The sequence below is a fragment of the Saimiri boliviensis genome, chromosome 11 (assembly GCF_048565385.1).
Source record: "Saimiri boliviensis isolate mSaiBol1 chromosome 11, mSaiBol1.pri, whole genome shotgun sequence".
Lineage (NCBI taxonomy): Eukaryota > Metazoa > Chordata > Mammalia > Primates > Cebidae > Saimiri > Saimiri boliviensis.
In genome coordinates, this window is record NC_133459.1 from 53,610,106 (window position 1) to 53,626,648 (window position 16,543).

The 16,543-nt window shown below is 35.8% G+C and overlaps 1 protein-coding gene across 3 annotated transcripts in view; it reads right to left on the bottom strand.

The window, feature by feature from the left end:
* The window catches only part of USP24 (ubiquitin specific peptidase 24), a 160,402-nt gene that overhangs the window by 90,273 nt on the left and 53,586 nt on the right, over nucleotides 1-16,543 (bottom strand). For all 3 annotated transcript variants that reach the window (XM_010350843.3, XM_039473839.2, XM_074380874.1), the window contains exons 5-12: nucleotides 15,791-15,913; nucleotides 10,834-10,869; nucleotides 10,162-10,227; nucleotides 6,444-6,509; nucleotides 3,856-3,930; nucleotides 2,840-2,998; nucleotides 870-984; nucleotides 560-663 (exon numbers count right to left, since the gene is read on the bottom strand). In XM_010350843.3, the coding sequence (XP_010349145.2) occupies nucleotides 560-663; nucleotides 870-984; nucleotides 2,840-2,998; nucleotides 3,856-3,930; nucleotides 6,444-6,509; nucleotides 10,162-10,227; nucleotides 10,834-10,869; nucleotides 15,791-15,913 (744 nt within the window). The remainder of the gene's footprint in view (nucleotides 1-559; nucleotides 664-869; nucleotides 985-2,839; nucleotides 2,999-3,855; nucleotides 3,931-6,443; nucleotides 6,510-10,161; nucleotides 10,228-10,833; nucleotides 10,870-15,790; nucleotides 15,914-16,543) is intronic.

Consider the following 16,543-nt stretch of genomic DNA (forward strand, 5'->3'; position numbering starts at 1 on the left):
AAAACCAAAGTCAAAGTAGAAGAGAGTAAGTTAGTAAAGGGGACACAGAAAGGAATGCCAGGAAAGTTAGGAAAACCAGCAAAATGGACTATGACCCAAGTGAAGAAAAAAGAAACTGAAGACTGTGTTGGATTCTGTCATACCTCTTGACAGTCCTAGTAAGATGAGATCTACAAACTTATCTATCATCCTTATTTAATAGGGACTAAATGGGGAAAAAATATTAACAAAAATAAACAACATAATCAAAAGAACACTAGACTGATAAACAAAGACACACACCTATTCCTAGCTCTGCTACTAACTGCTATATAACCTTTTCATTTTTTAATTTAAAAACTGAGAAGACCAGACTAGATCAGCAGTTTGAAACTTCTTGTGGTGAGTGGAATTGTTTCCAAATATACAATCTTAACAAAAACCTGAAACTGTAAAGTGGATTAGCTGCTTTGTTTAAAGCAAGATAAAGGTTCTGTTTCCCTGCCCATTCACCACACCCCTCCCTCTTCTGTAGTCCAAAACCATTAAGAAAAGGCAAAAATAATTCTGATCAACCTACCTGTATCTTCCAAATTTTAGTGAGCTCATCTAATGATAATTTACTGCCCAAGAGTTCAATAATTCCCTTTATACGGTCACAGTATTGTGCTTGGTCTATGTTGCCTAATTGAGGAAAACATGAGAGAGAGAAAGTCAGATACAGTGAACACTGACTCTCTAGAATTATATTAATTTAAAACAACAGTAACTTGCTATAAGATCATTTAAAAGGAAAAACAGTCAAAGCAACAATTTTGCATACTTTTTAATACAAAGACATATTACTTAAATTATGTTAGGTAATTTTCATTTTTTTGAAAGCAACTTACCTTCCAGTGCAATTGACAGAACTGAGTTTTCAACTAGCCAATCTAATAATCTGTCTGTATCTATAGCATTCTTCACAGATTTGGATAAAGTGCTATCTTCTATTAGTTTGGTTACCTAAAAAGACAAGATTATTGTGACTGAATCTAACATACATTATCAAATATTCATATATACATAATTTTTATAATGTTACAATATGCTTTGATAATTAGCCTAAATGTACCAAAGGCCAGTTAAAAGAAGTTACCATTTGTGATGTCACTTTAAAAAGAACATGGAGGGCCAGGGCACAGTGGCTCACACCTGTAATCCCAGCACTTCGGGAGGCCACAGTGGGTGGACCACTTGAGGTCAGGAGTTTGAGACCAGCCTGGCCAACACAGAGAAACCCCGGAGTCTGAGAGCAGCCTGGCCAACATAGAGAAACCCTGGAGTTTGAGACCAGCCTGGCCAACATAGAGCAACCTGTCCCTACTAAAAACACAAAAAATTAGCTGGGTGGGGTGGTGGGCACCTGTAATCCCAGCTACTTGGGAGGTTAAGGCAGGAGAACTGCTTGAACCCGGGAGGTAACAGTTGCAGTGAGCAGGGATTGTGCCATTGCACTCCAGCCTGGATGACAGAGTAAGACTCCATCTCAAAACAACAACAACAACAACAACAACAAAAAACGCCAGGAGCGACGGCTCAAGCCTGTAATCCCAGCACTTTGGGAGGCCGAGGTGGTGGATCACGAGGTCAAGAGATCGAGACCATCCTGGTCAACATGGTGAAACCCCGTCTCTACTAAAAATACAAAACATTAGCTGGGCATGGTGGCACGTGCCTGTAATCCCAGCTACCTACTCAGGAGGCTGAGGCAGGAGAATTGCTTGAACCCAGGAGGCGGAGGTTGCGGTGAGCCGAGATCACACCATTGCACTCCAGCCTGGGTAATAAGAGCAAAACTCCGTCTCAAAAAAAAAAAAAAAGAACATGGAGTCATTCTTACAGCTCTCATTCCCTGGACCACTGCTAATTACTCAGGGATGAACATTTAACCCAGACCTCAATCAGAGCACTATGTGGAAAGTACACACAAGTGTCCGGAAGACACTTCATATACAGAAAGAGTCAGTCTCTCACTGGTGATGGGAACTGCAGGATGTGAAACATGGGATCTATTCATTGTCTTGATCTCTACCATATGAAAAATGTTGAACTGTAGGCAGAGAGGGAGCAAGGCCAAGATACGAAGAAAAGCACGGATGACACTTGGACAGAGTCCTGACAGTGGGTGGATCTCAAATTCTAGTTGTTCTGTTGCCCACATGTGCCCGCCCTTTCTTGGTCTGGCTATTCAATCCTTCATTCATGTGAAATAACCCAGCCTCTTTTCAATAAACTCCTCTTTTGTCCTAAAATGGTTCAAGATGAGTTTCTTTCACTGGTACCACGAATCCTAACTATACAAAACTGAAGGAAAAATAACTGAATTTTAACTGAACTGCATGGGCTCCATGTGTCACACACCAAAACCAACTGCACTGTTTCTGTGGATTTAAGTTCAGGAAGCTACAGAAAATTATTTCCATTATTTCATCTCGACCAACACTGTTGCAGTCAGTTTGTTTTTGTCTCAACCCCAGTTACAAGATTTGGTTTAAGTAAACTTACATCTGAAATAAAACAAAATGAACTGTACTCTTAGAGCAAAAGTGAATCTCAAACTGTATATTCTAAGGGATTATATTCTAGGAAATTTCACAAAAACACTAAATACTGTAAATATTTCAGATGTAAATTTTGAAAGTAACACAGAAGATGTCTTTACTAACAATTATATAAAAGACAACATTTTATACATATCGTCTTTTTATATGACTATAATAAATCATTCATATTTCCCATTTTTATATTAACAAGCACAACCTTTGGTAGACCTAAGTAGCTGTACATTAGGTCTTATAGAAACGAATGCAAAACTTACTTCTTTGAGAGAATTCATTTTAGCACTAAAATGTGGTGATTTCAGCATGCGTAGCAGAATGTCTAGTCGAAGGTCATCCACAATTGTCACCAGATCCGGTTGGAAGCGCATGCAAAGTAACTTAATGGCAGACAACAGCTCAGGGATGCTAACCAATCTCTTTTATTTAATAAAAACAAAAAACAAAAAAGGAACTGTAAAGACATTTTTATCCCAATTCTTATAACATACACAAGAACATAGGGTAACAACAGTCTGTCGCTATCTGATATTCTACAAGGCCAATTAACTTCATTTTGCTTAGAAACAAAAGTTAGCACACGGGAAAGGGAATGGTCCTGTGAACAAATTAGGGTATACAAAATAAATCATGTTAAATTTAAGTGGCAAAATTGCTTTAAACAACTCTAGGTAAGTTTTTTTTTTTTTGAGACGGAGTTTCGCTCTTGTTGCCCAGGCTGTAGTGCAATGGCGCGATCTCGGCTCACCGCAACCTCCGCCTCCTGGGTTCAGGCAATTCTCCTGCCTCAGCCTCCTGAGTAGCTGGGATTACAGGCACACGCCACCATGCCCAGCTAATTTTTTGTATTTTTAGTAGAGACGGGGTTTCACCATGTTGACCAGGATGGTCTCGATCTCTTGACCTCGTGATCCACCCGCCTCGGCCTCCCAAAGTGCTGGGATTACAGGCTTGAGCCACTGCGCCCGGCCGGTAAGTTTTAATCCTGTATTATTTTTAAAGCTTCCTCTATGCCAATTGTGATACTATCAACATCATGTTAGTAAAATTCTGAATGGTATCACTTACTAAGAACACTATATTAACTCTATTGACTGAGGTAATGACTATCACTGATGCTTCAGAAACAGCACTTTTTAATTAGAAAATGTAAAGTTAATTTGATGTGAATGCATGTGACCAGAATCCAAACAGCATGGTGTGTGAACCCTGCCAAGTCTTGGCTCTGCTGTGAACTACTGGCACTAGGGCCTATCTGGCTGGAGAGAGCGTTTACCTTGTCTTTGAGGTCTTTCTCTTCCACGCTCCGTACATCCTGGATTGTGGTAAGAATGACTGGGTCTAGCATGGGCTGCAGAAATAAAATGCTAGTTATTAAGAACACTCAAAGCTGTCCCCAAAGTAGAGAGAGATAGTGCTTCTTCATCTACAATTTCCAAAGAAGAGGGTGCAATGAAAAGATAAAAATTTTTGTATTAGGGCAGCACTAACTATCTAATACTGTCAAATAAACCTTTAACTGACTCTACTTAATTTGAGGTGCCTCAGCTTCTTTAATATCTTATAAAAGTATCTTACAAAGGTAATTTTGAAGAGTGACTCAAGATACACAGTCTAACTTTTAAAACACTAAGCATGAGAATAAATTGTTTTTATAATAAATATTTTGTTTAATTTTTAAAAATGAATATAAACACAGACCATGAAAAATATGCTGTCATATGAATTACTTTGGCTTACTGATGTGAATGAGGCCTATAGATGAAATTCATACAATACATTGCTCCAGAATGGTAATGGTAGCACAACCAGATAACTAACTCTAAAGAGTATGTGAGAATGGTAAAATATTAGCCATGAATACATCTAAATTATCACTTCCATATAAGTAAGAAAATATTTAAAACGTAGCTGATGAAGAAAGAAGATAAACAATATTTGGCTGTTAAAGCCAAGAATAGATTAGCAATGAGCTAAAATGACATCAGGCACTTATCCAGAAGAATTTCTTCATTTACACTTATGCCAATTGTACAGGAAGGAGAGAGAGCTGTTATGGTTGAGAATCACAATTTTCTTTAAAGCATGTGCTATGCCCTGTTTAATCCTTACTGCAACTCTTGAGATAGCTATTATGATTACGGCTATTCTACAAATGAGAAAAATTGAGGCATACAAGTTAAATAAGAGTCTTCTGAAGTCATACAAGTAGCAAGTGGTAGAGTCAACTGTTATGTAAGTAACATGTATTATGGTATAAATTAATTGCTGAATGAATTTAATTTTGAATGGTTTGACATAATTAAAGATGAAGACAGAAGTGCTTGGTTGGGAATTCATACACTTCTTGTTCTTTTTAAAGTACATTCTGTTTATATATATAAAACCTACAATTTCTAAAGACCTTAACATTAGTTAGCAGCTGGGATATTTATGCTAAATTCTCTTCCACAGAGCAAGGCATGAGTAAAGAGCATGCATTTAAAACCCAATCAGACCCTCAATATTAAATTATCAATGTTTATTATTAAAATATTACAAAGTCCAATCACTTTGCCTCTTTATGTCTTAGTATTTCAGCTATGAAATTAATGACTATATCTATATGCTTAATAAACTGAAGGAGCATTAGCTGTTTCTAAGGAGTTTAATATACGGAATGAAGAAATATATAAACAACTATCCTATGTCACCTAAAACTCTTGCAGTATTACCTTGACATCTAAAGAAAACATTTAACATTTAGAAATAACAGAAATTGGCCAGGCACAGTGGCTCACGCTTGTAATCCCAGCACTTTGGGAGGCCAAGGCAGCTAGATCACGAGGTCAGGAGTTTGAGACTAGCCTGGCTAGCATGGTGAAACCCCATCTCTACTAAAAATACAAAATTTAACTGGGCATGGTCGCTTGTGCCTGTAGTCGCAGCTACTTGGGAGGCTGAGGCAGGAGAATCGCTTGAACTGGGGAGGCAGAGGTTGTAGAGAGCTGAGATTGTGCCACTGCACTCTGGCCTGGATGACAGAGTGAGACGCTGTCTCAAAAAAAAGAAAAAGAAAATGAAAAAGAAACAACAGAGATTTCCAGAACCTACTAAAAAAAAAAATCCCATCTCCCTTATTAAAGTGGCCCTAAGTAAATGTGACATTGGAAAGAAGGAATAGTGCATTTAAAAATACTGCTCCAAAGGACACTATGCTTTCAAAACCACTTATGGTGATTTTTTAAAAGCTCTAAAAAAGTTACAAGGTCCACTGACTTATTTATAAAAATAAATAAATAAATAGAAGTATTTTAATGTGACATTTTGTTCAGTAAAACTTGTTAACTGAAATGCAAAGGAAACAAGATAGTAGAATAGGCTTTTAGTATTAGAAAACGCAACACTCCCAGCTTGACTGTTCTATGACCTGCTGACTTAAAATCCTACCGAGGCAGGAAATCAGACAAGATGTGCTGTTAAGCTGATATTCAAAAGTGAGCCAGTAAGTGAGCCTAGCCGATTTAATACATAAATACTAATCTGATTTAATACATAATGGCATTGATTCCTTAAATAATCCTGTGAAGCAAATAAGGATATGCTGCCTACTTTATAGATAAGAAAATGAAAAATAAATAAAAATTATATTTGATAAAATGATAAACTGAAAAGGTAAACAGCCTTCTCAAATGTTAGGTTTCCTATACTTCAAATTATTCAATAATTTTTATTATCTGATGGCATTTTTATTAAAAGGATAGCTAATGCAAAAAAAGGAGACACTCTGGATTAAAGACCATTCTGAATAACCTGATAAAAGGAAGTTATTACTGCTTGCATGTCTTCAATCATATGAAGTAACGTGAAATGGTTTAATCCTACCTGTACCACAGAGGAATTGAGGTACTCTGCACACACTCCTAAGGGTTGAATCAATGCTGAGACAGCCTGGAAAAAGACAGTGAAGATTAGAATTACAAATGAGAGGATTTTTTTTCCTGTCAAAATTAAACAAATCCCTTTTCACATATCAGAGAAAAATTTAAATCGTGATTTGATCAAATCATGAATAAAAGACTAGAGAAATGAAACTCCTGGATAGAAAGAACTGATATAAAGATGTCAATCCATTTAAATTATTATAGAAATTTAACGTAATTTATATCAGAATATGTCAATAAAACTTCTTTGGAGAATTAGATAAAATGATTTGAAAGTTATATTGTAGAACACTAAACTTTTTTTTTTTAAAAAGGAAAGAATAGTTGAGGAGTGAAATACTCCTTAAACCAAAAACACTGAAGGCTTACTTGAAGAAAATTATAAAACTTTACTGAACTAAATTAAAGAAGCGCAAATAAATGGGGAGATATAATGCTGCTAAATGAAAAAGATGAGTATTGTAAAAACATCAATTCTCTACACATTGACCTATAAATTTAATGCAATTCCAAACATGATCTCAGTGGAATTTTCTGCAAGAGAACCTGACAGGTTCACTATATCTAGAAGATTAAAAATATGGGAACAATAAAAAAAAATGTTAGAAAAGAATGATACTGGGCAGAAGTGGCACTACCAGTAAAGAAAACAATGTTGCAACAGTACAGAAATGAACCAAAGAATGAATGAATAAACAAATTACTGGAACAGAGGTCCAGAAACAAATGCATTGGCACATGGGCCTCTAATATATTATTAAGCCAGCAAATACAAATAATAAGGAAAAGAGAGATTACTCAGTAGAGGATCTAACAACCATTGGTTACCTATTTGGAAGAAAATAAAATTGAATTCACTTAGAATTTATTTATATAAAAATACTTATATACATATAAAAATGTATAATTTTCAAATTTATATAAATAGAAAATTATTTATTTAAAAATAAATTCTAAGTGAATTCAAGAACTCAGTTAAAAAAATTAAAATATGAAGGTATAAAATATATATTTTTATAAACTTCAGGTGGGAGAACATTACTTAAGCAAGTTAAAAAACTTGTAAGCCATTAAGGAAAAATTCGACTGCATAAAAGATTGAAACTTCAATATAGCAAAAGCCACCATCAATAAAAATGAAAAGCAGCAAAATACTAGGAGAAAAGATATACAAACATGCAAAACAGATACAGCATTGATAAGTTTAATATAAAAATAATTCCTAAAAATAAAGCAAGTCACCCAAAAGAAACCAAAATAAACTAGGTCAATTCATAGAAGAAATACAACCAACCAATAATCATATGACAAAATACTCAAGTTCATTAAGAAATCAGAGTATTACATATTAAATAATAACTTTTTTTGGTCCATCATACTGGAAAACTGAAAATTGAAAATATTTAGCACTAATGAGACTATTAAAATGGGTTTGTGGGAGTACAGATGGGCAAAACCTTTTTAGAAAGACATTTAGCACTGTCAATTATAATTTTAAAACAAATATACAGTTGACCCTTGAACAAACAGGCTTGAACTGCATGGGTTCACTTACATGCAGAGTTTTTGAACCAAAGAAAGACTGAAAATACACTATTCCCGGGATGCAAAACCTGCATCTATGAAGGCTGACTTTTCATATAGAGAAGTTCTGTGGGGCTGACTGCAGTATTTGAGTATACAAGGATTCTGGTATACCCAGAATCCTGATACCAATACCCCCGTATACCAAGGAATGACTGTGATCTTTAACTTAGAAATCTCTCTCTAGGAATTAATCTTTCAGAAATAGTTGCATGTACATAAAGATTTATTTATAAGGAACACTCTCTATAACAGCAAAAACATAGAAATAATCCAATGCCCATGAATAATTGTATGCAACATGGTCCACCATTTGCAGAAATATACCACTTGCAGTCATTAAAAACACTGATAGTACTAACCTGGAAAGATGACCATGATATTATGTTAAATGAAAATATACAACTAGGTATAGCTTGATAATTTGGGTTTAGGAGAAAAAAAGAGAGAGAGAGAGAGAGAAAGAACATGCACAGATTTATATAAATTTAGGGAAAAGCCAGAAAGGCATGTATTAAACTGTTACCTAGGAAGTAGGTATGTGTGGGGATCAGGAGGAAGGATGAGCAACAACATTCATTTCTTGTTTTGTACAGGTGTTTTTAACTGGTGGGATTGCGAGTGGTATTTTTTTGCCCAGTATTTCTAAATTCCAAAGTTGTACTCAGACTTAATAATATGGCCTAAATTTATTCTGGGACACCGCCAGCTTAACGGGTCAGAAATCCAGAACTTGTGAATTTTAATTATACCTGTTTCCTAAAAGAGTCCCAACCTTTGGAATCTCTCCAATACCTGAGTGTTATCATCCCCTCAATACAACCTAAACAATACAATTCTGGGTCAAGTACAGCAGACAACACAATTGTTCTGAAAAATGGTCTGACCTTAAGGAAAGATCTTGCAAGACTCTTTAACCTCATCACATTTGATAATAATGAGGGCTAAGCCCAGATTCCCATCTTTCTATCCTCAGCCAATTTTCATCCAAGGAGGGTAGAAATTTAGGAGTGCTCTGTATTTTTTTTTTTTTTAAACCCTGGATCTGAAGAGGTTTTGCTTTGGTTTTGCTTTTTAAGTTGTTACATACTGTCTTCCAAGGCAATAAAGTCATTTCCAACCTACTTGATCTAATCAATGGGGATCACAAGGACAGTTCAACAACCTAGTTAACTCCCAGGGAAGCAAGAGGAGGCTTCTGCATCGGTGTCTGTAATCTGGCAGACATCTGATCTTCAGGCTACACACTGGGTGGCAAGAAAGGGTCAATCTATTACTACACCATCAGTCTCTCTCCTTGACCGTTGCTATTTCCTTCATCCAGAGAGGGACCAAAGGAATCAATTAGTCATGGTTTCACAGAAATAACTGCAACTGTAAGCACAATCTTTAACACTTAGGTATATTATTTTCTGCACTGATGAAATTACAGCAGATAGCACAGTGTCTTATTCATGCCAAGTATGTGATAATTTTTAATTGAATGATTAAGTCATTCGAGAAAAGAATAAAGTGCTCTCAGCAACAAACAGGTTCATAGTATCTGAAAAATTAAAGATCAGTTATTCCCCTTACTATGAGGTTCTATGTTTTGAGAAAATGAAGTTGAAACAAACACTGCACCTGATGGATGAATCTAAGCGCCCATGTTATAGCCATCTGTTATCTAAAAGTTTTTGTAACACCAAAAAACTTACTAAACATGAGACTATGAAGTAAATTCTGATTTTATATAATCATTTAACTGAGCCATAAAATTGTTACGCATATATATACTTGCCACATATAGCAACCAACTTTAAACAGTAAGATAATTTCATGTAACCATTACAGATTAAGAGAAAAATACCATAGGTAAAGAAAAAATAATGAGAAAAAAAAACTCTACATGGCAATTTGGTTATAATTAGGAGTAAACATTTCATTTCTTTGGTTATCAAGACCATGGAATCTCTCCTCTAAAGATGAGCCTTTAATTTAACTTTTAACTTGGCATGTCCAGACCCTGTCCTATGGCTGTACACCAACTCAAAGAAGTAAACTTCCACACTGGGTATAACAGTGGCTTAACTTACCCCAAGTTCTATATCTTCTGAATGGAGCTTGGCTTGGATTGCTGCAAATCCACCTAATTCTCCAAACTGCGAAGAAAAAGGGCACATATTAATTTAATTTTTTAATTTTTTAATTTTGAAAATTTTTTATTGGTACATAGGAGGTATACATGTTTATGGGGCACATGAGATGCTCTGATATAGAAAGGCAATGTGAAATAAGCACATCATAGAGAATGAGGTATCCATCCCCTCAAGGGTTTATTCTCTGAGTTATGAACAATCCAATTATATTAAGTTATTTAAAAATATACAATTATTATTGACTGCAGTCATCCTATTGTACTAGACATATTAATTTTAAAATGCTATATATTAATAATTTAAGCAAGGAACTAAAGCTAACATTCTACTCTATCACTGTGCTCTGTAATATTGGTCTTGAGAGAATCCTTGCATTGATCCTTCTAATGCTCCTGTGGCATACTGAAGATAGTACTAAGTCCAAAAGCTGATGTTTACGTGCCAGTATTATACATACAAAAAAAGGAAGAATCTATTAAATCTAGTCCTTAAAGCATTTTTTTTTTATTATTATCTGGAGTTGCCATTTGCTTAATATACCAAACTCTAGGATATCTCATTAGAAAATTGAAAATATGCCACATGACAATATTAATAAAAGTTGTATACCTTATTCACCAAATCCACAACCCATCCATGAGGCTCCTATGAGAAAAGAAAACCAAAATTGAGATGGCAATATAAAAGCTTCCCCTGAATCTGTACGTTTCTTTTATCATAAATGAAAAGTTAGAGGAAATATTATAAAATTATAAAAACTATTTTCCAAGTTTTTTCCCAAATGCTTCCTAATATGTCTTTAATGTTACTGTACATAATTTTGGGAGTCTGTAAGTCTGTATTTTGATGAAATTGCCACAATGTGGGGCATCTGTGCATTTTTGGATAGCTGAGATCAGTTGTTTAGCTCTCCAACATACAGGATGACTTGAGTTAAATTCTCTAAAGAAGTTTTATTTTAGAAATAAAAAATTAATTATTAACATAAAAAGAGTAACTCAGTAGTCAAGAAATGAAAAGTTTTAGTCCTAGTTAGATCATTAAATAATGCTCTCAGGAAAGCTCTCTCTTCTCCTCCCTTTTCTTTTCTGAGCATTCACTGTTCTAGTGACTAGATATAGAACAGCGACTAGGAAGAGATGTACCTGTTTTTACAAAGCTCATATTCTAGCAGGCTCAACAAAACCAAGTAGAGCACCATATACAGAAGACAATTCAAATTGTGCTAAGTCTCACAAAAGAAAAAAGCAAAAAGTCCTCAAAAGGAAAATAAGAGCTTCCTCTACTTGGGGTAGTGGTCATGAAAGACTTCTCTGAAGATGTCATCTGCAGAGGAAGAGATAGATATAGCTGTTTAAAGAACAGTCCAGGCAGAGAGGCTAAAATAGCAAAGGTCCTGGGATGGCAGAAAAGAGCCTGCTGTGTTTAAAAAACTCTCCCAGCTGGGATGTGGTGAGCCAGGAGTGGCAGAGATGAGGTTGTACAGAGAGGCAAAAAATGTAGATCATGGAGACACTTACAGGACATGATTAGAAAGAAAGCAACAGAAGTATTTTCAGCAAGAGTGTTTCATATTTTATGATCACTCGTGCAGTTCTGTAGAGAATGGAATGGAATGGATGAATGGGAGAATAAGACATGATCAGACACAACCAGTCAGAAGGCCAGTGCGGTATCCAGATAGTTCACAGCTGTGCGTGGAGTAGGATGGCAGCAGAAGGAGGGGAGAGAGGTCAACTGGAGACATATTAGAGATTAAATCAAAGGACTTGTTTATGGTTTGGTTATCCTTTATTCAAGGAATGAATCCTGGCTGACTCCTATGTTTCTGGCATGAGCATCTAGATAGATGGTGATGTTACTTACTGAAAAGGAGAATGAATGCCAGGGAGGCAAAATGAAATTCCACTTCAGACATATTAAGTTTTGGCAACTAAAAGGAGATAATTGACTCTTCAAATCTGATATATTCAGAGAAGAGGTTTAAGCCACAGAGATATGAACTCGAGGACCATTGGCCTAAATATGACATTTAAATCCATTAGAGAAAGTATAGTGAATAGAGAGAGGAAGCCCTGAAGATCAAAACTGGATAGAGGTGAAGAAGTCAACAGAGGAAACATGGCTTGGGGGCAGGCAGAAGCATAAGGTGCTGGAGTGCCCTGAAAGCCATGGAAGAAACATCTCCAAGGAAGGAGCAACTGTGACCAGTGCTATTGATGGGGTCAAGGGACATTACTTTCCAATCTGGAAACATGAAGGGGTGTTGGTGCCTTAAGAATGATTTCAGTAGATGTCGGACAAAAGCAGAATGGAATGCCCTGAAAAGTTGGTAGACTTCAGTCTAGGTATCCTAAATGGCTCTCCAGCTGAAAATAATACTACTGGATAAAAACATTAAAATATAATCTTTTAAAACATCTAGGCTGTGTTGGCAAAAAAAAAAAAAAAAAAAAAAAAAAGCTCAGAAGTTTAAAACAGAGAAAACAGGATCCCATCAGGCAGGAAGGCTCTGAAGCCAGCTTCACCCACAGGCAGCTGTGGAGCCCTGGTGACCTTGAGCTTCCATTTGCGGGAGAAAAGGGACATAAAGCCCAGGTTGGGACAGGGTGACTCAAAAGGTACTATAACGTAAGGCTAGAACTAAAGGGCTACATCCTTGGTATCAGATGAACTGAAATAGATTTACCTTCAGAAAGGGAAAATAAGGATGCCTAAAGGGAGAAAAACATTCTCCAAGAATTCATAACCACAGAATTGCCCTCATATTCATATTAGTGCTCAAATTCATGCTGACGTTATGGCCTGAAAAACCTTAAGCTGATAATTTATTCTAAAATGGTTACAGAATGGAGTGCTTCCAGGTACCTGGAAGAATAAAAGTAAATCCTTTTTGGAAGAAAGAACTTTCAACTTAGGCCTCAAACCACCCTCCTAGATGAAATGCTAAGAAGCATGAGTTCACAGAAAAATGAACAAACAAATAAGTGTAAACGTATTTCTATACACCTACATACACACACAAAGCAAGTGAGTAAAGCCAGCAGAATCAGACCTATGGATATCAAACACAGAATATAAAGTAAGCATTAAACAAATTAGGGATTGAAAATAAGAGTCAAGAACATGAGACAATAAAAAATTAAAGAGAGTCAAATAATAACCAAACAAAATTTATATAAATGAAAAATTCAATAACTCAAATTAAAGATTTAAATAAACAAGTTAAACAGCAGATTAGATACAAATAAAAAAATCAGTGAATTGTACTACTATAGATCTGGAAAAAAGTTATCACAATTGCAACATAAGGAGACAAAAGACGGAAAATGTGAAAGGAGTTAAGGGACATGGAGGACAGACTGAGACAGTCTAACATGTATCAAGTTTCAGAAGAAGAGAGACTAACGGGGAAGAGGCAATATTTTAAAAGATAAAGGCTGAGAAATTTCCAGAACTGATGTAAGACGTTAACCCTAGATTCGGAAGCCCAATGAATCTGAAGCAAAATAAATAAAAAGAATACCATGGTTAATCATGTTGGGGTCAAACTTACAAACTAAAAGAGAAAGAAATGATTTCAAAATACAGCCATGGAGAACAGACAGACTTCTAATAAAAGAACCACAGTCATACCAATAGCCAACTTCTCAACAGCTATAATCAAAGCCACAAGACAGTCAAATGGTTATCTTTAATATTCTGAGAGAAAAAAAATATCATCTAGACTTTTGAACCCAGTGAAAATACACACTTCAAGGAATGAGGAAGTTCAGGCCATCAAAAACCAAGCCTTACCCACAAACAGAACCTTACTAAAGGATTCTCTATAGAGTGCACTATCACTTTGCTGGGTAAAAAATGATAGGAGGGGACTAAGACAATGCACAATTAAGATGAAGAGGAAATGAATCATTTGAGAGGGGAGTGAGCACATCCAACATTCTAAGGTCTTTATGCATGGCTCAAGAAGGAGAAAAGATACTGGTGAAATTTAGATTTTGCTTAGTAAATTAAAATTTTAGGGTAATCACTAAAAGAATAACTGAAAGAAAGGACATGGAATCTTGAGGAAGTCTGGCTCAGAAGGGGAGGAGAGGACCATGCTGAAACTACAGAGGGATACGATATTAAAGGCAGAATATTTAAAGATGGGAGATACCGGATCACGCTGCATACAAAGGTAACAATCCAATAGCAAGGAAAAGATTGAGGATACCAAAGAAAGAACAGAAAGCAGAAAGGAGGTATATGCTTGAGAAGGCAAGAGAAGAGGGTATCTAGAAGAGAGAATTCCTTTGTGGTAATGAGAGGAAACACAAAGACTGCACCTTTCTGGGTCTCAGTGGATGCATATGTAAAGTGAAGGAAGAGAATGCATCTGCCAAGAGCTCACTATAGTGAACCATATTCAGTATTTGTATATATATTTGTCACTTGATCCTCACAACGCATCTGAAGAGAAGGTTTTGCATTTGGGGAGGCAGTGCTGCATATGGTTAAAGAACACTGACTAGCTGCCTGCGTGGGTTCTCCCTATAACTAGGTATGGGAATTGGGCAAGTACTTCACCTCTGTTTCAGTTCTCACCCATGAAATGGGGGTAAAAATAGTACCCAACTCAAAAGAGCTGACGTGGGGATTAAATTCCAAAGAACATATTAATTGTCCTTTCCACTCAGCTCTTTCCTCCTCTCTGGCAAACTGTCTGACTCCCCAAGGTGGAAATAACCACTTATTCCCCTGGATTCTATGCATAGTACATGTTATTATAATTCTACCCACTGTTTATCATGCTGTCATTTTTTGTTTTCATATTTCCTCCACTCTACTACAAGCTAGAAATCACATATTATTACTATTTATATTAAGACAGGACTGTGTACTTACGCTTATATCTCAAACTTAGAATACTGCTAGACACATAGTAAATGTTAAATAAACAATTGTTGACCTAAACCTCTGCTTCCACTAAAGCAGTGGACAAGTTTTCTATTGATTAAACTCAATTTCTTTCAACTGTTTCTCAAACCAAACAGTGTTTTAACTAAAGAATTGCTTAGATTATGCAATTCTTGTGAGTATAGTGTTCTTGCAGACTGTAGTCTTTTGAATATAAAATATATTGGTTCTAGGCCTGAAAAAGCAAAAGTTTTAATGCATATGAAGTTTTAAAAAAAAACTATATACGAGGTTAACTACTGGATTATTTTTTACAGGTACAATGAATCATTTATTAATCATTTCAAATGCTCTAGTCTCTGAAATCTAAGAAACTGGAACATCAACTAAATTGGGGTTCTGATAACCTGATACGTGACACTAAAGATAATTTCTCATTTCACTAAACAGCATTTCAAACCTATAAAATCTTCATATTAGTTAAGAGCTATAGAAAAATATGCACTATCTGAAAAAAAAAATGTAGGTGATTTTATAAGCCAGATGGGATATTTGTCATTTTTGAGACTGTTTTAATCCTTCCATATAAACTGTCATTTTCATAGCACAAAAAAACTTTTTCAATAGATTTTTCTATAAAAATATAAAACTAAACTATGTTTACCTTTTGGAAAGTCGATACAGGTGAAACAGCAAACATATTTCCCTCTCCAAACACTTCTGCCCAATTCCTTTGAGACACTTTCATTCTGTTTTTAAAATGGTATTCATTATCAGGATTGAAAGCCTAGATTCAAAGAGAACAGAGAAACATTATTATCTATTTCTATAGCAACACATATTAGCATGAGAAAAAAAGATAAAAATATAGCCTTGGACTCCCCTCATTAATGGAATCTTTCAAGGATACACAGAAAGCATACGCCTTAGCTAGTGCAGAGGCGCTGAAAACTAATCTGCTGTTCTCCTGTCCTGTTCAGTGTTCCCTGTGAGGGAAGAGGAGGTGGTAACAGGATGAGGTCTGACTCAAGGCACTGTGATGCCAGTGTCCCAGGTGTGCTAGGGCTACTGGGGACAAGATGAGCAACAGAGGCACTGAAGGCAGAAGTCAGGAGGGGAAAATATGAGGGTCCCATCTTCATGCAGCTGCTGTTACCTGTTGGGGGAAAAGGCCAGAAAACAAACTGCATCTACACGAACATTCCATATGAAAGTACTTAAGAATGAATAATCAGGAAGAGATAAGGGAAAGGCATTGAATCATTCTGTAAGTTGAAAAACCCATTAAAATTAGGAAAGTACTTCCTACAAACTGAGAACACAAGATAGTTGCTCTGCTTTTAAAATAAAGACAAAGTATTCTAATATCCTTAATGATAAAATCATTATGACTCATTATTAATTACCAGTCAGGGAA